At 39.6% G+C, this 25610-nt stretch overlaps 1 protein-coding gene across 5 annotated transcripts in view; it reads left to right on the top strand.

Annotated features, from left to right (window-relative positions):
• Smr (Smrter) overlaps positions 1-25214 on the top strand; it is a 657953-nt gene extending 632739 nt beyond the window's left edge. For 4 of the 5 annotated variants that reach the window (XM_067159723.2, XM_067159722.2, XM_067159724.2 and 1 more), the window contains exons 20-22: positions 14786-16472; positions 18524-18741; positions 23045-25214. In XM_067159723.2, the coding sequence (XP_067015824.2) occupies positions 14786-16472; positions 18524-18741; positions 23045-24322 (3183 nt within the window). In that variant the 3' untranslated portion in view covers positions 24323-25214. The remainder of the gene's footprint in view (positions 1-14785; positions 16473-18523; positions 18742-23044) is intronic. The other variant, XM_067159726.2, reaches the window with a different exon arrangement.
• Positions 25215-25610: the final 396 nt, after the last annotated feature.

Here is a 25610-nt window from a genome sequence, read left to right on the forward strand (position 1 = left end):
CTCCTTTAAACAACAAGCATCATCATCATCATCATCGAACCGAATTTTCAAATCCGACGAGTTGGATTAACTCTCTAATCTCGCATACATACAAATTTTCCACCATAATCCTATGACTTGTGAATGCAAGTAAACAAACACCCAATAGAAATCAAAAACATGTATAATACCGCACATACACTATCTGGGTAATGGCAAACTGCAAAGCACAACAAAACCGCAAAGCAGAAGAAGAAGAAGTAGATATCAGGTGTTAGTTTTATTGCTAAGTACAGTATGAGAAGGAGACGTTATCAAGTGATTCAGTGTGTGTCTTGCCCGAGTTTGTTATTTCATGGTTATTGTTTTACACTTGCGTTTGTTGTTGGAGTTGTTAAAGTTATTGTCACTGATTTGTCACATTAATTTTTGTTATTTGTTACGTTTTTTGTTCTTATGTGAGTCGAGCGGTCAAAGTGAAGATAGTAATGATGGAAGCATTCTTCAAGTCGTCATGTACTTATCGAGTTTCCCAAATCAAGAGGATGAGTGTTAAAAGTCTAGTCTTCAAGGGTATACCTCAATTTTGTATGTTTCAGAAGGATGTTATCAGGACCAGGAGCCTTTCTTGGTTTTAGTTGATTGAGTGCTTTGGTGAAGTCTCTTTATGTAGGTGGAACTTCCATCCATGATTGTTGTTGCTGCTGAGGGACATTACGAAGAAAGTCCTCAGCAACATTGGAGACACAATTTAGAAGCGCAGAGAACTGTTCCTTCCAATGCTCAAAATTTCTCCATTATCAGTTAAAAAGATGAAGTTATCAGCAGTCTTCAGTGACACCGATGAAGATCGAATTAGACCATATATCTCCTTTGTGCCAGCATAGAAGTTTTGTAGGTCACAGGCGTCAGATAGTCTTTGTTGTTATTCAGCTTTTTGTTGCCACCAGTTATTCTTGATGTCCCTAATTTGTACCTGATATTTTTCTTTAAGTTCCAAGAAATGCAATTTTTTTCACATCGGAAGACAGATCTTGAAGATTGGATAGATGGGCATCCGGTCTGGCATTAATCAGACATTTAATTTCTTCATTATTTTCATCAAACCAGTCCTGTCTTTTTTTTTTTTTTTTTCTCACAAAACCAATTGTTTCCTCAGCTGACTCAGTGATGACCTTCTGAAGCGTGGCCAATTCCTGATTTGTACTATCACTGCTGACTGGATGACTAGCCAGTTTGTTTGAGATTGCATTTCTGTAATCTCTAGCAATGGATTAAGTTTGAAGTTTAGAAGTATCAAATTTCTTTCTGGGCAGGTTGTGGGTAGATCTTTTTGGTTTGCAACAGATTGAGATTGTCAACCGGCAAAAAAGGAGCTTATGATCTGTCCATCAGTCATCGACGTTTCTTGCGGTCCTTGTAACTTTATCACATTGCCTGGTGATGAAATAGTCAAGTATGTGCCAGTGCTTTGAGCGAGGATGCATCCAAATTGTCTTGTAGCGATTTGGCTGGTGGAACTGGGTATTAGTAATGAAGAGTTCATGTTCAGCACATAAACCAAAGAGCAGCAGACCATTGGCATTACAGTTACCAAGTCCATGTTTTCCCGTCACATTGCCCCATAATTGGTGATCTTCACCAACTCTGGCATTGAAATCACCAAGTACAGTAGTAAGAGTTTGTTTCTTGGTGGTACTTCGGTGATGGTAGTGCTCAGCAGGTTGTAGAATTGGTCTTTAGCCTCTACATCAATATCCAAGGTGGGAGCATGTGTGGAAATGAGTGTCATAGATTTGGCTCCAGAGAGTGGGATTCGGAGAGTCATAATTCTTTTACTGACAGCAGTTGGAGTTAGCTGATAATCATTCACCAATGTCGTCTTCACAGTGAATCCCACACCATGAATGTGGTGTTCTCCCTTATCTTTTCCCTCCCAGAAGATTGTGTAGCCTGAGCTGAACTCAGTAAGTTTACCTTTGCTGGACAGTCTAGTTTCACTTAAGGCAGCAATATCAATAATGTTCATTCGTTCAAGCTCATGGGTGACGAGCGCTGTTCTTCTCTCAGGTCTGTTATCGTCTTTCAAATCAAGTAGAGTTCAAACACTCCAGGTTCTTACAATCAAAGTTTTGGTAGTCTTCGTTTTTCGACTGCATAAGGGGTGACCCACTGGGTGTGGTCTCCCAGCCGGCTGAGAATGTGACTACAGATGTTTAGCCCACATTTTCTACTCTGTTTTAGTTACTCGCATCACATAATTCATTCCATTTCATCAATTCCTGTGATGAGGTTGACGTCAGGAAGGGCATACAGTCGTAAAAACTCGCCATGAAGATTTGTCTCACTTCATACTCGACCCCGTAGAGAAAAGGGAAAGCTTATCGTATTGTCATATTATGCATTATTGATACAAAGTAACTTAATGGTGAGTCATTTGTCTCTGTCAGTTGAACAGTAGGCCTACACACAGTAAACCTGATCACTACTTTCATTTTAATTGTCATGTGCCGCTAACTTTCCCGCTACCGGCGTGTTGTCATCTTCACTGCCATCTCGTCAGCCATGCACTGCCACTGCAGCATTCAAGGTCCCGTCCAAACCAAACCATGTGAATCCATTCCCAAATGGTTTCTGGAGATGGTCTCTGATATTCCCAACTGGTGTATGTGTAGCAGAAGCCACTCCTGAATAAAGCCGTGCTGTAGAAAGCTTGCCAAACCACCAGCTGATAACTAGCGTATCTTACGAGTTCTATTTCCGAATGTAATACATAATGACTGCAAGCATTCTTTTGATAACTGTGGCTGTTGAAAACCAGACCCTTGTTCTCTACATTTATCACATCAGGATTTACCCGAACAACTATAAATGAGATAAGAGAGACCGCATTGATTTGGTTAGGTATGGTATCACCCGGATAGTGCCAAAAGTTCCACGACGGAAAGAATGAAAATAAATAATGGAATATCTACCAGTGTGGCGGTAATGCGTTTTTATTATCATAATGTTTAATTTGTCTTAATTTTTTTTATTAACCCATACCCTAGTATGTTTTGTTTGGCATCTCCAAAAATTGTTAAAAGTAAAAGGAGGCATAAAATCAATATTCTTACTCTTATTTGTTAGGTACGTTGGCTAGTAAAACAATCGTTGCGATTGGATAGTTTTTATCACATTTTAAACTTTCTTCTCTCCAAAAGAAACCTATATTGGCCCGAGTTATGAGATATTTAACGATCACTTTGTAATTGATCTTGCCTGATATATTAATAGCAACATCCGTGAATATTTCTTAACCCATTAGTGCATAGTGTCCGAAAAATTGGACGTCATTAAAAAAAAAATTGTACGATATTTATTCACGGTTTTAAACTCTCAATACTTTATTGTGCTTCAGAAAGGTTGTAGCTAACAAGAACCAGGAATACATCTTTCTTCATTCTTACCATTCATTGCTGAATCACACTTATTGCGAGCATAGCAGGAACATAGTACAGAGTTTTGTGCAACAGTCCAGATTTTTATTTATGAATTAATGAACATTTCCAATGATTATAAACTTTTGAATGTACCATATTGTTCACACTCCTACGAATCTACCAACACACACACAGGTGTCAATTTTGTCTTGTTATTGATGTGGCAGAGGCTTGTAAATACAGCTGTCCTGAAAATCGGACGCTATGCGCAGGGAGTCCTACAGTCTCAAACATTTGTATTCCCTTATGAGTTTTATGGTGAGTGAAATATTTGAAGTTTTGGTGGAAGAATTGACATTTGGAGAGGAGCAGCACATCAAACCTCCTGATGACAGATGTACAACGGTTGATTATAATGACAGATGAGTACGAGGGTAATCTAAATTACCTACTTCTGAGTAAATGTGAAGGGTAAATTGCTGCAACAGGATATGAAAATGAGAAGTCTAGGTCATGTGGCAATCAAAATATTACTGAAAATTCTACAGATGGAACTGAAAAACCAGAAAACCTTGCAGGAGGAAGCTGTCATACGAAAATAAAGAGAGTCGAGTATAAGATTAGGCCAGTACCCCTGTTTTCGATATCCCTGATGGAAAATTCAAGAGCATTAACCCCTCAGCGTCGCAGCCATTTAAAGAGCTTCCTTCCCCGCGGCCGGATGAGATTTCAACTACGCGTGTCTGAAATACATTGATTCACTTAAAGCGTTACTACAAGTATAAGAGTAGCACGATATTCACGAAATTTGGAATTCCTTATGATAGAACTATGTACATGCAGATAATGACATCATTTTTTCACATTACCTTAGTAATTTAGTTTCGTGTGATAGAGTTCGAAGCACTCTTCGAGACAGTCACACGTCACACTCATGGCGGCAGTACACCGACGTCTTCTTTTTGCCGTGTTTTGAACACACGACACAACGTCTCTTGAGGTTTGGATTTCTCACTTTTTGGTGCTAATTTCCTGATAAAATGTCTTTCTTGCAACCTTGGAACTGTATTATCTGATGCACGCCGGCCTTGAATATTTCGCTCCCCGCCCGTGCGAGCGTATTTTGTAAACAAACCTTCTACCAGCTGAATCCGATAAGATAACTGCTCAATGCTTGTCCCTGTGGCTTGTCTGAATATTATTAGAGAATTTAGGACGGTTGCATTCAATAGTCTTTTGAACAGCTTTATATACCATTTAGTTGTTCTCTTTCTTTCGACTAAAAACATATGTAGTAACTGGTCCTTGAGATCAACGCCCCCCATGCCATAGTTGTAATCTATTGCGCATAAAGGCTTTACTGTTTCTTTCCCCCTCTTAGTAACATGTCTTGTTTCTTCATTGTGGTATGTGTGGACACGAACATAACATTTTTTTTGTCACACCATTTTAGCACAGTAACGGGCCCAGAGTGCCTAGCTATTATTTCCCCCTTCTTAAGTTTTTTTTCTTTTACTTCCTTGGGAACGTTTTTTCTGTTCAGTTTCAGTGTCCCAACACAGTCTGTTGAATGATGATGTTTTAGAGCCGTCGCTAATTCTGGACTATTGTAGTAATTGTCCATCCATAAGGTGTGTCCGCGGCCTAACAAAGGTTCTAACAATTTCAAGACAATTGCTGCAGTTTTCAGAGTTTCGGGTGTGATAAGAGTTGATTCAATGAGAGTTCCTTTCCCTATGTATACAAGAAAAAACCACAAATAACCAATACTTGACTCACACAGTTCGAATGTTTTCATGCCAAATTTTGAGGCCTTTAGTGGCAAGTATTGCCGAAACGAGAGGCGCCCTTTCCACAGAGTCAGACTTTCATCAATAGCAATATTTTGCTGTGGTAAGTACAGGGACTGAAATTTGTTATTCAAATGACACAGAATAGGATATATTTTGAACAGTTTGGGAGGCCCTTGGTATGTAGACAAGCTGTTATTGTCTATAAAATGCAAAAACCTACATATCATTTCAAACCTGTCCCTACTTATGACATCTGAAAACCCAGGTGTTGATATGACCCTGCTCTTCGAAAAATAAGACCAAGATGTTGGCTTTTGTACAGTGCCCATCAGCAGAAATAAAGCTAACACAGTATAAATTTCATTTACTGTGACAGGTGTCCAGGTTCGAACGGGTGACCGAAACGAAAAAAGATTTCCACAAGCATTTTTATATTGCTCCGCATACCTGTTAGTTTCTTTCACAATTAACTCTACTACGCTAATATCAAAGAACGTTTCAAAACATTCAACGATTCCCCTGATATCTTGTGCACCACCTCTTGGTCCGAATTCATTGTTGAAAACTTCCCTCTGACCTGTGTAATTATCCATAGTCTCCCACACGAAATTTCCAAGTACTGGTTCCTCCTCATCGTCGCTCTCATCATTTACCACAGCCAAATCATCTATTTCATTGTCACTGCTGCTAATACTGTCACTGCTACTTCCGACTAAACTTTCATCTGAATTATACAATATATCAAGCACGTTACTGTCAGTCAAACCACGGCTGAGCGCGGCGCGTCACACGGACCGATGAAGCTGCAGCGAGACCGAAGGCAGCAGTACGAAACTGAATGAGGGGAATAACATTTATGACGAAATAAACCAACTCGATACATATTTCAGATAAAAGTTTGAGACATCGTCTTTCAAATGTGATCTACACCATGCACAGTTGGTTCTCATATCGTATGACAGAAAGCAGCACTAACTGATGCCTACACAGAGCGCTTGTGGAGAGTTACAAAAATATTACAAGCCGAGAAATAAAGGTAAATATAACAAATAAACCGCACTGTCACTGTACAAATAGAGCAAAGAACATCACACGAAAAGACAAACTACTCAGATCATCATTTCTTTATTTTATTCTGTGGGAAAGAATGAAGCAAACAGACTTAAAAGAAAAACAGAGATTAGGGCTCAGACTTACTTGACAAATAATTATCCGTGCAAAAACAAGTACATTTTAACGATCTTCAATTCTTATTTACAACACTGATAAACTCCCAAATTTCTTCTTGGAAACACAACAATTTGCGTATCCATAACTCCAAAACTCTTCGCGCTATAGCCGTAAATGTGAAACCATGTATGGGTCTATGCCACGTATAGAGGTCGGCGGCTACGGAAGAAAAGAGGGTCTATACCACGTATAGAGGTCGGCGCTGAGGGGTTAATAGGTCGAATTGTAACAGAAAAGGAGCAACCTGAACGTGGACAAGATCACAATCTACATCTCATTTAGTGACTGACTGACTGACTGACTGTTCCTGTCTCCTCCTACCCCCTCCCCTCACCTCTGCATCAGATGATGTGCAATATTGTGAAATTTCCACTAGACTTCTTTCTCTTACCAGTGGCTATAGGATATCTTTCCACCTTTTCATGTATATACAGCAATATGAAATGAAAGGTTGAAATAATTTGGACTTGGAGGAAATGTAGTCCTTGCACCTCTCATTCATGCAGGTGGAACTGAATCAAACAGGGGCATAGAATATTCTTGGACAGCTGTTTTACATTCCTGAAATTGGCTTCAAAGGAAATAAGTGCAAAAGGGTCATTTTAAGAAAACCAGACAGAGAAGTGCCCTCTTCAAAGAAGAGCAGAAAGGAAAAAGAAGAAGAATATCATAAGACTACAGGAGTTTTGGTAGAGCACTGGAATGACAACAGTGTTGTCACTGCTGGTACAAATTACAAACAGATGGAGATAAGCAGTGCATCAAGGTGGTCCAGCGTAAAAAAAAAAAATATACAGAGTGTCTGTACCACAAGTTCAATTCCTATAGCGGCATTCAAACTGTGGATCCGATTGACCATTTTGGACTTCACCTGAAATGCTTCTGTGGATATCATAATCAGCAAATACATAACAGTAAATAGAGTACCATACAAAATATTGTGATAAGTCTTTAGTAGAAATTGTAGATATACTTTACAGTGTAAATTGGATGAGTTAACACTGCCTAGCTTGCTTGAACAATAAAATGCTGAGTAATTAATGTTGTCCTATTGACTTGAGTGCATAGTGTCCAATATATCGGACAGCCTGTGTAAATAAAAGTATCACTTGTGTGAACATTCTGATTGTTTGAACATGTTTCTGCAATTATTAAGATTAGAAATTTGTAGATAAATTGAAATAAAACACAAAACATTAACTTTATCAACTCAGGCTCTTGAGAACGACAGCTAATTTTGCTAACCATTACGCTGGCAGACATTCTTAATTACAAAACACAGACACATAGCAGGACTGATGCGTGCTTGCAGTGTGTAGATCGGACATGAAATTATTCACTTATTTGTGGGACGTCACTAGAGCTGCAGTAGGCCTGCGCTACAGAGGCGAAAATTTCTTAACAGAGATGTACCACATTACTTCGAAGCAGGTTTTCATGGTGTGGGTCTTACGGACGAAACTATTCACACATATGTGCGATGTCATCAGAGCTGCAATAAGACTTTTACCAGCTTTGAAGCAGAATCTTTGTTCTTCTCTAACAAATTACGTTGGGGGTCTCGTATGCAAGATTTATTTTTTTCATTTTCTTCGTCTCAAAGAGCCAGGGGGTGTCTAATACACGAGTAAGTAAGGTAGTTTTTAATTCTGTAATCTAATAAATGAAGCACATTAGTTACAAAAGTGCTCAACATAATGGTGAAATCATTTTTTTATTTTTTTATCTTCCATTATAATTTGGTCACCGATATACTGTTCGTAGTCTGTTTCTGGAAATCTTGTGCTGCGTAACTTCGGCCTACATCAACTTTTAAAGGTTACATTGAACTCGGCAATGTGGTTTTGAATGTAAGTAACGATTCTTAAAATTTCTCAAATGCATTATATTCAATTCTGCCACTCACTAATCGCAAGCAAATTGAAAAGAGAAAAATACCAAAACTCCAGAAATATCCATTATTCATGATCTTGAGCTCAGCTGGAAAGCGCACTCGCTGCACAAGCCAGTACGAGTGGGAAATTAAACTTTTTAATGTTAGACAACGCATATCAAATGACTGCAGTTTCTACAAGGATTTCCCTGTTTTATATCAGAACCAGAATAGTAATAGGCAATCCCAAGACCTCCCATGGCACTATGTATGTAAGATGCAACGTATGTTCTGGTCTCGAGAGCATCCAATCATATTAAAATACTAAATTCGTGTTAAGGAGCATCAATTTCGGTTCCTGTCTAAAAGCCCAGAGAGGGAAGGTTCCGAAAACCTGTTCGGCGTTACAATCGAAAAAAGCCAAGTACGAACATTTGACAAAGTTCCATCCTCAAATGAAGCTGTCGAAATGTTGTTGTGGCCGCTCTCTGCTTTATGATTTCCGAGGATTCCCTAAACAGTACCAGCCAAATGCGAATCTCAGATGGTCTTTTATGCGTGTTCACCTCCTATAGCTTTTCCAGTGTCTTTCTTCCATAAGTCCTGTGTACAATCGAACAGTACTTGCTATACATGTCATAGACGTCCTTTCAGGAGATACTTTTTCTTGAAAAACACTTTATAGAGGATTTAGCGTTGATGGGACTGAAATTTCTTCGATGAACAGATAATGCAGGATTTTTACAACATGATTTAATTAGGATACTCGCGGAACCACATGATTAGCCATTAGGACTGCCTTTGCTTCAGTTTTGATACGTTTTAACTCTACCAAATGATAGAGTCGGCGATCTATGGCACAGTTAACACCTGAGACATGCTAACATAAGACAAGAAGTGCCAAATAGACTTCCTCTCCTGGGTTTGTACCTACAATCTCAGAAACAGGATGCAGACACTCTGTCGCTGGTCCTTGGGAGAAGCTATTTAGTCCATACCTTCTATGCAAAATAGTGCAACTGGTTATGTACATTCCGCTGTGAAAGTAATAGCAGTTCCAAATTTAATACCTTGCTTTAACTCTCTGAATACACAGTGTTGATTTCCATTACCTAGTCATGATTGGTGTTAACAATGAGTATTGGTAAGACGACAGCTAAATATAATTGGTTGAAAGTAACGATCAGTGACAAGGAAATTTTTGGAGTACCGTATTTACTCACATATTAGACACCTTTTCTTCCCACTTTTACAGCCAAGAAAAGTAAAGGAGGAGGTCCAACATGCGATAACCTCAAATTTTGTGCAGTGAACACGACTTCTAGGCTATAATGAGCTATAAATTGTACATGTAAACATTCCACACTGTTTTTTAAAAAACCTATGAATGTATTTGAGTTATGCTGGTTATTTTCGTTGGAAGGCAGTATTTCTAAATGTAAAAAGTCAGTAATAAATGGTGGAACATGACTTTTAGGCCTACATATAAAGTAAATATAATCCGTTTTAGTTACTTATATCATGTAATTCATTTCATCTCATTTATTCCTCTGATGAGGTCAATGTCAGAAAGGGCATACAGTCGTAAAACTTGCTACGAAGATTCGTCTCACTTCATACTCAACCCCGTAGAGAAAAGGGTATCATATTATGCAATATTGATACAAAATAACTCAATGGCCAGTCATTTGTCCCTGTCAGTTGAGCAGTAGGCCTACCACACAGTAAACCTGATCACTGCTTTCATTTTAATTGTCTTGCGCTGATAACTTCCCTACTACCAGCGTGTCGTCATTCCAAGTGACATCATATTTACTGCCAACTCATCAGCCATGCACTGCAATTGAGACCAAGAGCATTCAAGGTCCCGTCCTTTTGACTTTTCAAAAGTTTTGTTCCCAACTATAGAGTCCAAACCGTGTGAATCTGTTCCCAAATGGTTTCTGGAGATGGTCTCTGATATTCACAGCTGGTGTATGTGTAGCAGAAGCCACTCCTTCTGAATAAAGCTGTGTTGTTGAAGGCTTGCCAAAACACCAGCTGATAACTAGCATATGTTACGAGTTGTATTTACGAATGTAATTCATAGTGACATAGTGACTGGAAGCATTCTTTTCATAACTGTGGCTGTTGAAAGCCAGACCCTTATTTTTAACACGTTGGCTGCCAAAGCGGTACATTGTACCGCTGAGTGAGTGTCTCATGAGGCCACGGCGGTACTTTGTACCGCTGACAGGTGTTGCTATATGACTTTCCCTGCTGGGCCGGTGGAACGCTGAGCTGTTGAATTCGCTATGCTTGCGTACCGCTATGGCCTCGGAGCAAATCCTGGCATGCTTGGTTTCCAAAATATAGTCTTTATTTTTTTATTAATCCAAACCTCCTTTTATTGGCAATATGTGAGTATTTGGCCAATCAGTTTAGCCATGCGCTTAGCAGTACCGGGTTAGCTAACTGGCAAGCTCAAGATTTTGGAGATTGGGTTTGAATCCTACCATTGGGAAACCTGGTTATGGTTTTCTGTGATTTTCCATTTTCACCCCAAGCTTATGCCTACCTAATCAATAGGCCACACTGATTCCTTCCAAATTTTTGCACCCATATCTGAGCTAATTTCTTCGCATATCGCAATGAATATAGCGTAAACATGAGCTTATTTGACAACATTCATTGACAACATAGCAGCATTTTACATTAGCATTGAGCATTTGGCAAGGAGTAAATACAAAATGAATATATTTCAAATTTAATTTGTTGAAGAGTTTTTTTGTGTTGCAAAACGTAATAGATCAGTTTGACATAATTATACACTACTTACCAGAATTCTCATACTGAGAGTTCGAGTTCGAGAAGAAAGCGGTTTCATTTTTATAACTAACCTCTCCGTTCACTGGTAAAATAACTTAGAAATATCTCGCAAGTATTTCACACACACCCTACTGTAAAACAATGAGTGCCTTACGATTGTAGTCCTAAGCGCTAATAAACAAATCGTGGCATGCTCTGTTATGTATAATGTGTACTATCAAGCAATGCAAGCTTCTAGTACCGCTAGACTGTACCGCTCTGGCCGTCTAGGTAAAACCATGCAGTGAACTTTCCTGTGGGGCCACGGCGGTACCTCGGGGTGCTGGGCATATTTATTGTATTTCATACGTACATTGAACACTTAAGTGAAATATCACTTCGATAGTGTGGAATTTTTTTCATTTTCTTCATCTTGAAAAGCCAAGGGGGAGGCCTAATACACGAGTAAATACGGTATTTTTGGTAACAAAGGTGGATTCCAGTCTTTGAGTTTCTCTCACTCACTCCACACTCCAAAGGTATCAAAAGTCCACAGAGAAATTAGTGCCTAAATATTCCCTATTAATAAATTTCTAGTTACACCATCTTTTAATGGTAAGTGAATATGCTCACCCATCCTTGATTCCGACAGGAGCCCTCAAAGTGCAGTTTAAAGGTGACATGGTGCATGAGATATTGTGTGTTTCTGGATCAGGTGTGTTAAAAACTTGCTGGAACCACAGACCAAACAGGAGTTGTTTAGTGCTTGAAAAAGAGCATGGAATAGTAGATCCATTACTTGTCATTCACAGAAGACTGTTACAGATTGATTTCTATCATTACAGATATATCGTTCATTTCTACACAATTTAAATAAAGCATAATAAACTTTAATTATTTCCACCCATTGTGTTGTTGTATTCTATTCAGAGGTCTTGTCAGAAGCCTATATCTGTAGTTCAAATTACTTCAGAAAACTCAGTAAAAGGGGAAAGCATTTAAACACAAACCAGAATTTACTAAAAACAGAACTTCATAGGATGAATAGATTTTAGTTAACCACGTTTATAATTACTACTTTGGCTCTTCTAAGATTTGAGTGTAGCACAAGTATGGCCTACTCGGATCAGACTTAACAAAACTACTTTCAATTTTAAAACTCACTTTTTGCAAACAAAAAAAAAAAAAAGTTATATTAAATCTAATTCATGTTGTACCATTTTTTTTTAAATTTCTTTATTGAACCCCATGGTACAGTTTATACAGTAAAATGGCATTATAATGAATGCCAGTTTAACGAAATGTTCAGAATAGCAAAATTATTTTTAGGCCCCTTCCCTTTTCTCAATTTAATGTGTGTTAAAATATTTCATTTTAACGAATTCAAACTTTCAGAATAACGAATTAAAATTTAGCCTTTTTGCTTATATTTAACATCTTTTTTTCCTTCAAAATATAATTGAAATTCATCCTGTTTTAATCGCCGCGTATTTCGCACAACATGTCTCTATGCAGCTAATATCAGGTGGCACACACTATACAACACACAGGCGAAACTACCCGATTACAAACCAGGGGAAGGTAAGCAAACACATTCACAATTCTGACGAGTGGATTGCCTACCCAACAGCACGTGAAGATTATCTTATTCAGTTTTGGTGTACCAGTACTGAACGTCATTACGTAGAATGAATTTCTTATACATGAAATGCAAATTAAAGCCAATTTTCTATTAATAAAAATATCTTCAAATATTGGGGTGCGCAGATTGGATTACAGTATTCGCATTTACAGGACATGGTTTAGGTAGCCATTTTCCATACATGTGCGCGATTGCTCGAGCTGGATATCGATTTCAAAGTAACCAATACATAAGAAGTAATGCTATTGGCTGGGTAGGAATGCCACATTTACAATCAACCAATGAACATTACGGTTTCACATTTCTACACTCAGTACTGCATTTTGTTTATTCACGTCTCATGACGCGTTCATTGTTTATCTTTCGTTCGTGAAGTGACGTGTGTATTAGTGTGCCAGTTAACTTTTTCGCCAGTGTGGATCAAAAGAAGCGAAAGCAGGTTTTTTAAAAAGAAAAATGTCATATACTTCGGGAAGTAGAGGAAGGCGGAAAGAAAGGAGAAATAGCGAAGAAGTATGACATCAGCCCTTCAAAGTCGTGAAATTCCTTAGTAATGAAGACAAAATTAAAATCTGTCGAAAGTGGACTGGGCGTCCGCATCTTGAAGCACACAGAGGTCGCAAATGTTGAACTCGCACCTTCGAGTTTAGACTCTTATCATTTAAGTTGGTCGAAGTTGTGTTCAGTTCAAAATAGCAGCCAAAGTCATTCCTGCCAGTCCCACATTGTCGAGTGTAACCTCCAATTCACTGTCGAAGAGTGTGACCTGAGAATAATGTTTAATAACCCCCTGCTCCGAAATAAAAGTCTTCTACTAACACTTGTTTTAGTAAGTAAGAGTGTGATCTGCAATAATACCTTGATATTTTTATTGGCCCCTGTGCACATGCTTTCATATTTGGTGTTTGATGTTTTTCAGTGCACTTGTTATTTTATGAGCCCCAGCAGAAAAGGTTTTCATATTTGTTCTCTCCTTGTTCTTCACACCTTTTAATAATGCTTTTCTCCCATCTTTTGATATAGTAGATATAGTTTACACTGTACCCACGTATACACAACGTAAAATGCCCTCATGTCAGAAAAACTCGTATTTAGTCTTTCTATATCCCTGTTGGATAGTTTTTATTTGTATATTCACTAGGATGTTTTCTTGTTTAACACATTCATTTTTTTTTTAATTTTTTTTTTTTTCCTCTGTAGAAACGTCCTAAGAAGGTTTTACTATATATCTTAAATGTCATAAAAGAATACTAAAACTACACTATTCATAAGTCATAAACTCATCCATAAGTTCAATAGTAAATTTTAGAAATGTCCAACCTATATGATGGCAAAGTTTATAGAGATTTTTTCATAAGAAACATTTTAAGTTTACTTCAACAGCAGTACTCAACAACATAATTGAATTTTGCAACACAACCAATGATTTTGAATTAGAGGAAAATAACACAAAGTAACATATAAGTAACATAAAAGACATGTATTCCAACATACTGATTTCTAAAACGATAGATATTATATGTGATAGGAATCTGTGTGATGATGAGGAGGAAGGGGAAGATGTGCCTCAAAGTGTTCAACTGAGTTTGACTCTTTTGCAGGCAACAAACATGGCACATAGGTGATGTGCCAGATTCTGTGTTAAATTCAAGTGCAGTGCCTTGAATGTTTGTGTCTGGGAGTGTTCGGAAGAAAATCACACACTTTTTCAAAATATAAAATCGAGGACATAATGATGTACCAATACAAGGTAAAATTTGAGATGCTGGAAACCTGTATTTTATATCATTATTTCATGTATGTATATATATCCTCATTTTCCTCTCATTTAATAAATACAGTATTAAGGTTTTTTATGTGTAAATTCATGTTGAAATAACGTAGATTCTTCAATAGGTTTAAAAAGGGGCGAGTTCTTAAGAATCGATTTATTTCAGTATAACAAATTAAATTCTGGGTCCCCAAAATTATGTTATACTGGTATTTTACTGTATTTTGATATACCTTTTGTGTTCTACTCCATGGAATTGGTTTAATGTTGTCTTATTCTTGTTTGTAGGTCACTCCTCCTCCTTTGTCATCCAAATTATCTCCCAAGCTGCCTCTTGCGGGTGTCAAGGGTGGCTCCATCACACACGGGACTCCGGTGTCTTCAGCGTCTCTCATGGTGGGCGGCCCTGCTCCACTGCATCAGATGCAGCAACCTCAACAGCAACGTTACGAGGGGCTGCTGCGCCAAACCACCCCTCCTCAGCCCCATGGCAAAGAGGGTGCTCCCATGGGTGGCTCCATCACACAGGGAACTCCAGTCCACCATCCTCCACATCATCTCGGTGTAGAGAAACGTGGGGACAGGGCGGGTCTTGCACCTGTACCTTATGAGTACTATAAACGGATGTCTCCTGCAGGACAAAGTGGTGGAGCTGGCAGCCAGCCGTCGGGTTACCTGTACTCTCGGGAAGCGACCATGCCTCAGACCACCGTAGCTCCAGGAGGCTTCACATCCCCGTACCCTCACCAACAACCTCGGCCGCCTGCTTCGTATGAGCAACAGTTAAGTTCTCGGCAGATCATCATGAGCGACTACATCACATCGCAGCAAATGCATGGTCCTAGGAGAGTGTCAACTGGCTCAGGTTCTACCTCGTCTTCGGACAAAGTGGTATCACAACAAGATTCTTCATCTCCAAGAGGAGTTTCAAGCTCGCCGCATTATTACAGTAGCACTAATGTTGGACAATCTGTGTACATGACTCCTGATGTGAGATTATCACGCCCTCCTTCTGCCAATGCCCCCACAATGGAACAGTCCCCTACGCCACCTCACCACACACCCCCTCCTCCTCCGGCTAGACAGGGCGTGATTCAGCGGCACAATACCGTCCCATCTCAGCAGTCGCGACCACCCAGCGGAGGTAGTTCGGTCACCACCAAGCCTCCCTCCCCCGCGGCGTCACCGCACCAGCGACTGCACCATCAACATCACCAAGTACCTCACCATTATCAGCCTCCGCCTGGACACGAAGCTTTCTCCTCCTTGGTGGAAATGGCAGTCCAGCAGCCGAGCCTTCCTGTGCCAGACAAGCGAGTGTCAGCCTCTTCTCTTGGTCAGCGATACCATGTCCATCCGCACGAGGGACTGGGGAAGACTATGGCTGACTCGTTGAGTGGAACACGCATTCTGGCAGAGCACCACGATCAGGAGCAGAGGTTTGCAGCCACACGCGAGCGGGAACAGCGAGAGGCCCACCACTCGGAACAGCAACAACAGCGTTACTTGACAGTACGAGAGCGCGATGGGCATGGTGAACAACAGCGATTTAGCCACCACCAGGAGCGATTTGTGCCCTCCATGAGAGAACGGGAGCAAGAACAACAAAGGTTTGCTAGGGAACGAGATAGAGACTTGCATCATCTACAAATCCAACAACAGCAGCAACAACAACAGCAGCAACAACAGCAACAACAGATACTGAGACAGCAGCAACAACAACAACAACAGCAGCAGCAGGCTAGAATGGCTGCTGCTGCAGAATTCGACCACCAGCGCCAGCAACAGCAGCAGCAGAGGCATCATCGCTCTCAGATGGCTGCAGCTTATCGAGAGCATCAGCGCACAGGGGAAATGGAACGTGAGCCCGCCCGGATGATGACGAGCTCTTTTCCAAGGGACGTGGCATCTGCGCCTCGTCATCATGCGCCGCCGCCGCCGCCTCAACAGCCGGGTCCTCCACCGACTTCTCATGGTAGGTAACAAACTGTGATGTGTAGGGTATCAGGGTATCAGAGAAGACTATTTGTCTTCTATTCCTAATGTTGTTTTGAGATGGTGGGAAGTTATTTCTCGCAATATGTATTGAGCCAACGTTGCCTCTGAGAGAATCCCTTCTGTATGTTTTTGATGAGAAGTTCACATTGCTCTTCTGGTATTACCATCTTTAGTGAACATGCTGTGTAGAAATGCTTTGTCTGTTTACTTTGGAGGTGAAAGAAGATAATATATTGGTGCATATTTTGATAGAAAATGGAATTCTTGGGTTTTCATCTTAGAGGTGCTGAAAATAACTAATGGCCCAAAAAGATTTTTCCTCTGTGTTGACAAGTTGAGTTATAGTTCACAAGTTATAGTACAGAAACCTTCAGACTATAAAATAAAACTGTGCTCTGGTAAACAGGAATGTGCCATTTATCATGACAAGTTCTATTCAATTCTATATAGCACCTCCATTGATGACATGCAGTACTTGTATCACAAATAGTTTTGGGAAGGTAGGTGGTCAAGTGATTCAGTGTAAGAAGTTAAGAAACATGCTAGTTCACGAGAACATGCTTTGATCAAAATATCAACGAGTGAGAAGTATTCATGGCGGTTGTGAATTGAGATGATACAAAAGAGTTACGGGTGTCATTTGGGTTTTTATAGGTTTTAAACCAGTTTCAACTAAAAAATTTAATACCAAGGTCCAGGAATTTCTACTTCTACGAAGTACTCTGGAGGGATGAGGTCAGGAACGAAGTGAAGATGGGATGGGCAATTGTCAAGATTGGCAGATACAAGAGTATAAAATGTTATCTCACATCAGTAATGAAAGTAGACAACAGATGAGTGAGGCAAATGTTAACAAGAAATAACATTAAAAGAGATTGATGAACTGCAACTATGACGTGTTATTTGCCTGAAAAATCAGTCTTGAGTTCGTTCACAGAGCATTAGGCTACAGAAATATCAGAACTGCTACTAAATCTGATGCTGATACAGAAGGATGTTTGGTAATAAATTGCTCATCAAGTTGTGTAATGGCACATGGCTGAAAGTTAAGACCCTTTATTAAACATAGTATCACGGCTGTTATTTTATGGGATGTGGCAAAGGTGAATGTGTGTTTGTACCTCTTATTCCCCTACTATCTTACAAGTTTCGTTCCGATTGAAAAGACTACAGTTCCCATTAGGTGCCTATCATGGCAATAAATCAATTGTAAGGGCAAGAGATTGAGCAAAGCAGATGTTGACCAGCCGTATGTGGCTAGGTCTTGAGTGAGTGGTGGTGGTGATGATTGCTGTTCTAAGAGAAAGTACAACTGGGAGAGTGAGCTCAGGACACAATAAAAAAGCTCTCCGGTGATGGGTAATTAGGGGATAAAACTAATAACAGTGAGCAACTACAGATATAGTTTTAAAAAACTCTCTCTACACTCCTACATTCTTCTGTCTGAAAATATTCAACTTCCATCAACAAACCAACAGAAGCTAATAGGTTCCACCATTACTAAAAAAAAAGTATTCAATGTATTTTTTACAGTTTTATCAATGCTATAAACGGCCACAGCTTTTATTTCCATGAATGCGAAGCCATGGGCAAAAGCTAGATATTTTATAAATTTGAACTATGTGGATCTATGATCGAGGCACATAAACTGTTCATTGTGGTCGTTTGAGTAGCTATATGCGCTGTTAGTGAAAAGTTATGCTTAATCCTGTTATCAAAATCAAACAAACTTCGGCTTGAAGCATGTATTTATCCTATTGTTGAATGGCCGTTTGGACTCTTTTTGATGAGAATTATTTTAATGTCACGTTAAGTAATATGAAATGACTGTAATTTTTCGTCATTGGACACAGTATTAATAACATAGATAGTCAAGAACCAAGCAGTAGTTGTGTTAATTCGGAAGTCATAGAAGAGAAGGCTAAACTGAGATGTTGCTTGCAACACAGCTTTATCTTTTAGGTTTCATTCCATGTGTTGGAGTTTCATCTCTTATGTGAAGTGCTGTAATAACGATGGCTGTTGCAGCTGCTGCAGACCGCGAGAGCGGCAGTGCAGGTGCCGGGCGTGGCCGTCCCCTACCCGGCGGGTCCAACGGAGACTCTCTGACCATGACGACGGCCAACCTGATCGACGCTCTCGTCACGCATTCCATCAACCAGAGTGCCACCGATACGGGTGGCAACAGTCTCGGGGCCAGTTCGACCAACCAGACGCCCCAGCGGCCCGGGGACAGACTCTTTCAGGTACCATGTCTAGGAAACATTTTAATTGTCAAACTAAGACTAACATGGTATTTGGAAAAAAGGAACTTTGTGTTCTCCTTGTCTGGCTGGTCCCTTGTAGCATAGTTATTGTATTCTTTCATCAACTAACAATACTATCTCCTGTTTTTTGGTTGATAATTGTGGTAGCATGATGATAGTGCTAAAAGTAATAATTACATTTTATTTTAAGATACTTGAAGGTTAAACTCTTCTGCATAAAGTTGATTAATTACAAATTACGAAGAGAGTGCGGCAAATGTATTGAATTCCAAGTAACTATGAAATATCTGGGAATTGGTGTGTACTGTCTTCATCTACAAATGCAGAATATGCTGTAGGGTTGCAGACACCACTTCCGAAGGTGTTTTCAATTATTTTTAGCGTCAGAAGTGGGGCATGAATTCAGCAGAACTGTTGTAATGCTTCTTAAGCGCAGTTCCCAAGGAATTTAGGGATGCAAGGCCATATGAACTCTAATGAAAGGTACACAGGCAAAAATATATTGCATATTTGGAACCCAGACGGTATACAGTATTTTATTCTACTGAGATAAATTGAACACTAGGTGATCCAGTTGGAATTGAGTTCATAGACATAGGTATTAACGGTTAAATATTATATTGCTCAATCTATGAGAAATTATCGACTGAGTTATTTTAGAAAACAGCTCTTCGAATGCAAAAGATTTGCTGGAAATTACTTGTGATATACAATTTCTACTTTAGTGCATCTCTACCTAAAAAGAGAGTACACATTAAATGGGGATGCACTGATGCCAGATCTACTGCACATACAAAACTGTGAAAGGCAGGTACATGATGAGACAAACCTCCCATACAGGTATTTTGAGTTAAGAACCTCTAAATTTCCGATATATTTGTTTGTTGCACGTAATAGTACATCATACCCTACTGGTCGAACGATGGTACAATTATTTAGGTATGATATAGCAAAATTCACAGCAATTAAATGCATGCATTATAATAAAATATAATTTTTAAATTTAACTAGAGGATCCGTGCTGCTCTGCAATATTGGTCATAAATAGGTCAGATAACTCGTTTTGATATGCCCGTCGTAGTCATATTGTTTTACCTGGCCTTTTCAATGGTTTTAGGAACATTTAATAAGAAGCGCGTTATGGTATGCCGCAGTTCATCATGCCGTCTGTTTGGTAAAAATCTATCCATATATTCACTTTTTCATCCTGCAGTTCTTGGTGTAAAGCTTGGTATTGTGTCATCAAAGGCAATGGTATTTTTAATTGCAGTTCGTCTATATAGAACGGATGTCTTGTGAGCTCATAGGTTAGTCTCCAAGGAGCATTTTTTGCCAGGCAGAGAACTTTTTTAAGATACGTGGCTTTAACTCTGTCTGGTGTAGCTAGGTTATCCTTCGATAGGTGTTCCCAAATAATGTCTAAGGCATATGTCATGATACGTCTGTTTGTATGTAGACCTTTTCCTCATAGCAGCATGTACGTTATTAGGAACGTTCTGCCATCTGATATATTTAGAAACTGAGAATGGTTAGAGAATCAAGGAGAATCTAGCAGGGAATAATATTCTTCCGTGATCAGAGGAAGTGTATACTGCCTGGCTTGACGGGTAGTAATCAAACATGGCTGCACACAGTGACACGGATGAAAATCACGTGTATCAGAATATTAATGAAAGTGTTAGTTGCTTAGCAACGTGCTAAGTACAGAATGTATTGCGGATTAGGGCAAGCCTCCATCTGCAATTACTAGAGTGATCATTTACTGATTTCATTTTATGATTATTCAAAGTTGGCTGAACTTAGAGACCTATCAATGTCTCATGATTCACCGGCCACTAGTTCCGGAGAGAATAAAAGAAAAATGAAGCAAATCGGTTGAGTAGAACGAACGGACGAATTTGCCAAAGCTGTTTTTAGTAAACTCTTTTAATATACCGTATAAATGATAATATGTGATAGTAATAAAATTATGTGGAATATCACCAATATAATTATATTAGGAAAGTAATAAAGACTACTTGACCAAGCTGGGAAAGGTGTGCTCGGTTCACCCGGAAGGACATGGGTTCAATTCCTCATCAGGAAGTCTGAAAAAAATTATTAAGAAATGAGATTTCCAGTTCTGGAGGTGCACATGGCCCTGAGGTTCAGTTAGCCTACACCAAAAATGAGTACCAGGTTAATTCCTGGGGCAAAGGCGGCCAGGTGTAGAGCTAACCACTCTACCCCACCAAGTGCCGAGGTTACGGATAGTGGAAGCCTTTACCTTCCACCCCTCCCGGGCCCTTCATGGCCCGTACGGAGATGACTTTGCTTTGCTAATACTTAAAATACATTACATAACTTTTTGAACATCTAGTATGTTTTTTCTTTTTGTTATTAAAAAAGTGAGCTCTGAAAAATACGGAAAATTCATCAAACATATTTGGAAGGCAAGGAACACCTGATTAAACAAAACTTTCAAATGAGTCATGACTCAGTAACTGATACCAAGTAGTAGTTTGTTTTAATGTGAACATTTCTGCTTGCTGAGTCAACTATGTATAGTCGGTAACAAAGTAGCTTACAACTTTTCTGTGCTACCATTGAGATTTTCCAGTAGTATTTAATTTTTAAAATTCTGAGTTGCTTTTTATGTAAAATGTATTGTCTAAGGAATGAGAGTATTCTCCATCAACATGAAGCAATCCAAAAAAAATATTGTTTTTATATATATTGCATAATAATATAGATTCATGCCAAAATAATGTAGCTGTGAAATATAGACCTGGTATTATTTATGACTTTACATTTGACATGATCAGAAAGAAATAGTATTTAAATAATATATTATACAGGTTCACCTTTTCAATACAAATTATACAGTGTTTTAAATTACATATAAGTTTCGACCTATTTACAGTACTTTACTTTGGCAATCTTCTGTAGTCCCGTACCACTCAGCCCCGTCTTGATAACCTCCACCACCTCTCTTTCCGCTTCCCTTCCTTGCTCTCACCTCTCTTTCTCCCCGCACCTCCTTCACAATACTTCGTTTGAACCTCACCCACTCCACTCCTCATTCACGCTTCATTTCCAGCTCCGCTCAGCTTGTTACACCCCGAAGTAATTCCCATATAGTATATTTAATTTATGTATATTTTTCCCCTTACTTAACTCCTTCTATCCTAGCTGTCATTTATTTAATGTCAACTGTAGGGTCCACATTGAACTGCGAAATCCAACCACCTTTATTTACTATTATGTATTAAGCCTCCATGCACAACAATCATCATCCTTCAAGATTCTAAAAACAGAAGAGACTTTCTAACATCATGCTTCGCATCCATGTGTACTGAATTTATGATCTTTGAATGGAAAGCAGCATCTTTAAAGAGCCAGCCTATAATGATATCCTTGACCAGCAATTTAGGGATCTCCTTCTTAAACAACGTTTTTAATGTTGTATGGCACACTGCATTTTTTATGAATCTCTATCATAGAGCTAATTTTTAACGTTCTGCAGCACATATCTCAAATTCTTATCTTAATATCTTACATGGTATGTACATTTTTAAGATCTTTGTGTCTTTACATTGTTTAATTTCTTCGATACATTTGTGTCTAATTTACTTTAGGCTGATGATGACCTACTGTTAGGTCGAAACTAGTCCCTGAACTTATATGTAATTTACAAAATTATACAATTTGTATTGAAAAGGTGGACCTGAATAATATATTATTTAAATACTATTGTAATCACAGTTCAATAGGATCTTGAAATTTATTTCTTTTAATCATCAGAAAGAGCAGAAAATTCTCTACAAGACCACCTGATAATTTTATTAGATATATCACTCTGGGTTATCAGGAAACCCGTAACATCGCTGGGGTAGAAAAGGGCGAAGTTAATTGCAGGACGTGAGTGCCAAGTGAGAGGCAGATACTACATTTAACTTCATACCTGTTTTTAAGGTTGATGCATATTATACGAAAAGGAGCAAAGTTATTATTTTTACTGTTTACTCTTTTGGGTGTTGTGTTAATTTGTTAATGTTTTATAAAAGCTTCATGGTAGTAATAATGTGTGTTAAGGGGTCCAATCTTCGAGGTCATGTGATGGTTGTGGTCATGTTTTCAAGTTACTTTTGGCATAAATAAAGACATCATAAGAAAATGGATTCTTTAACAAATTTGTATTTATTGGTATATGAGTATTTTGTTGATTGTTAGAAATAAGTAGCATCATTAGTGGGTATATTCACATTACTGTGAACTAACTAGAAGAACATTTGTGTTTCAGAGCTTCCACCGTGATCAGCCCCCTCCGTCCGCTCAGCAACAACCCCAACAGTCACCATCGGAGTCAAATGGCAAGACATCTCCGTTGAAGTCGTCGCAAAGCCCTACGGTTCATGTCGATCATGGCAAGCCTTCCTCACAAGAAAGCGGCAGTAACCCTAAGTCCATCATCACGCTCGGTGAACATATCCATTCCATCATCAACAACGACTATAGCAGCAATCCTCCGTCAAGTGGATACCCTCAGATGCACCACAGAGCCATGTATACGCACGTGCCCTACCACATGGTTCCACCTCCAGAGGCAATGGCAGAGCACCACAGCCGCAAGCTACGTCTCGCCCTACAGCAGGAGGCTGCTCGCGAGCGAGAACGAGAACAGTGGGAACGTGAGAAATCTCAGGCATCCTCGCGATCCGGCACGCCATCAGGGTCATTACAGTCGGATGAACGTCAGATCATACGCATAGCCCAGCCTGCCTCTCCACGAGGTCCCAACCCTTCGGCAGGTCCCAAACCACCTTCAGGAGCCCCGTATCACGTCGAACCAGTGTCCCCACCAGATACTGCTCCCGGTAATCACCACTGGCTGCCTGGCGGCAGCGCAACACCCGACTCCATGGCGTTTTTGATGTCACGAAGGCATCCGCAAGAACCTTCTCATATCTCTGCTTTGGACTATGTAAACAACAAAATAGTAGAAGTGATGAGAACAGAGGATGAGAAGCCCCAGCAACAGAGGCATCATCAGACTCACTATCCTGGCAAACAGACAAGCAGTTCCGAGGACAAGTCTGAACAGGAGGAGACCTCGCAGCGGTCCGAGTCAGAAACGGGAGGGAAGGACAAAGAGCATTGCGATAGTCCCGGAGAGATGGTAATCGATGAAGGTACGGGTCAAGGGCAGAGCACGGACGGCAAACTGGATCCCGGGAGCAAGGCTACGTCTCTGCCGCACTCCTCACCCTCCCCTGCCACAAAACCCATGGTGCTGTCTCCAGCGTACGCTACTGCAGAGTTTGTACCCACTTCGACGACCTACGCGTATCCTTTCTCCGCCCTCAATGTTCTTTCTGCCGCTCACTCTCCCGGGCCAGGATCGGCGCCCGCAGTACAACCATCAACGGTCGGTCAGCCTCCCTCGTCGACAAGTGGCACCGTTCCGTCTCAAGGGAAAGCTCAACCGCTGTCGAGCGCACCTCGGCCTGGTTCACCGTCTGCTCCGGAACCCGCCCCTTTACTTTCTGCACAGTACGAACCTCTATCCGACGAAGATTGAGCCTAACGAGAGAAGCGTACCGAGCTGCTTTTAATAGTCTTTGTTCTGTGCTTAGTTTGATTAACAAATACCAGGTGTTGGCTGCAGTAAGTGCTTCAGTGTATAAAGGAACCTTTATCATGCTAATAAACCAAGGACTTCTGTCTTGTAGATAGACATCTCCACCGTCACTTATGAGTACCTTTGTTTTAAAGGGACACCTCTAGGATGTGTTTCTTCTGTTCTTTTTTTCTGTACATAGCTCTTAACTGGATTGGTAAAGTGATTGTTTTTATTTCCTTCTCAGAATAAAATGTGATGGCAAGCTTATAATAATAATAATAATAATATTATTAATAATAATACTTGTAAAATATGAGAGTGAAAGGTGTATGTGTGTGTGTGTGTTATGATGGTGGTATTGGGATAACTGCTTCGGACTGGTGTATGCAGTGAATGCATGCCATTATTGTGGATTTATTTTTTAAATCTGGTGGATTTTTTTTTAAATTTCTGTGGTGATAGAAGGGTTCACCGTATTTTTTTCTCTTGAGTAATCATCCCTTCCTGAATGTTGCGAGTGGCTGTTATTTTATATTGATTGATTCGTGCAAATTTAAAACAAAGAATATGTTGTGAAAAAGGAAAAATACTTTTATGATTGATAAATGGAAGTAACGAAATAATAATAAACCTTAATGAATCGAGCGAGATATAAGCAGCAGAAGATGTATGGAAAAACAAGTAAAATCGAATAAATATGATTTAAAAACACACACTTGGGTTTTTAAACGGATACTCAGGTCTGTACACTTCTAGTTGGACGCAACAGCTGTGGTAACATTTCCCTTTCCCGCGTAGCCTCCAAACTTTTTGTTGATTTTTTAAAATAAAGAGTTATTGAGAAAAGAAATATCTTTTTTAATATGTATTTTGTGTGATGTGACCCTCTCCTTTGATCCTCTGTCTTTCCGTGTAAAACAAAGCTGTTCTTTATTGGAATGTGCAATTGTCTGGTAAACTTCATGTTGTGTTACATAGAAATGGGCTGGGCCAAAGTCTTATTTTGCTACTAGTTCTCTTTCCTTGGTAATTTGGTTAGACGAGTGTCGACCGACTGACTGATGTGTGACGTAAGAGCGCAGATTGGTGAGGCACTTCAGTCGTAGAATGGGACAAAGGGACTGCCTTGTTGTAGTATCTTCCCATAAAGATAAAAAGATCAGAGGCATAGATAGCTTGTCGCACTGTGATGTGCTCCGTTCATCCATCCTTACTTATTGTACCACTACTGACACAACTGTACGGC

Source organism: Anabrus simplex, chromosome X (assembly GCF_040414725.1).
Source record: "Anabrus simplex isolate iqAnaSimp1 chromosome X, ASM4041472v1, whole genome shotgun sequence".
NCBI lineage: Eukaryota > Metazoa > Arthropoda > Insecta > Orthoptera > Tettigoniidae > Anabrus > Anabrus simplex.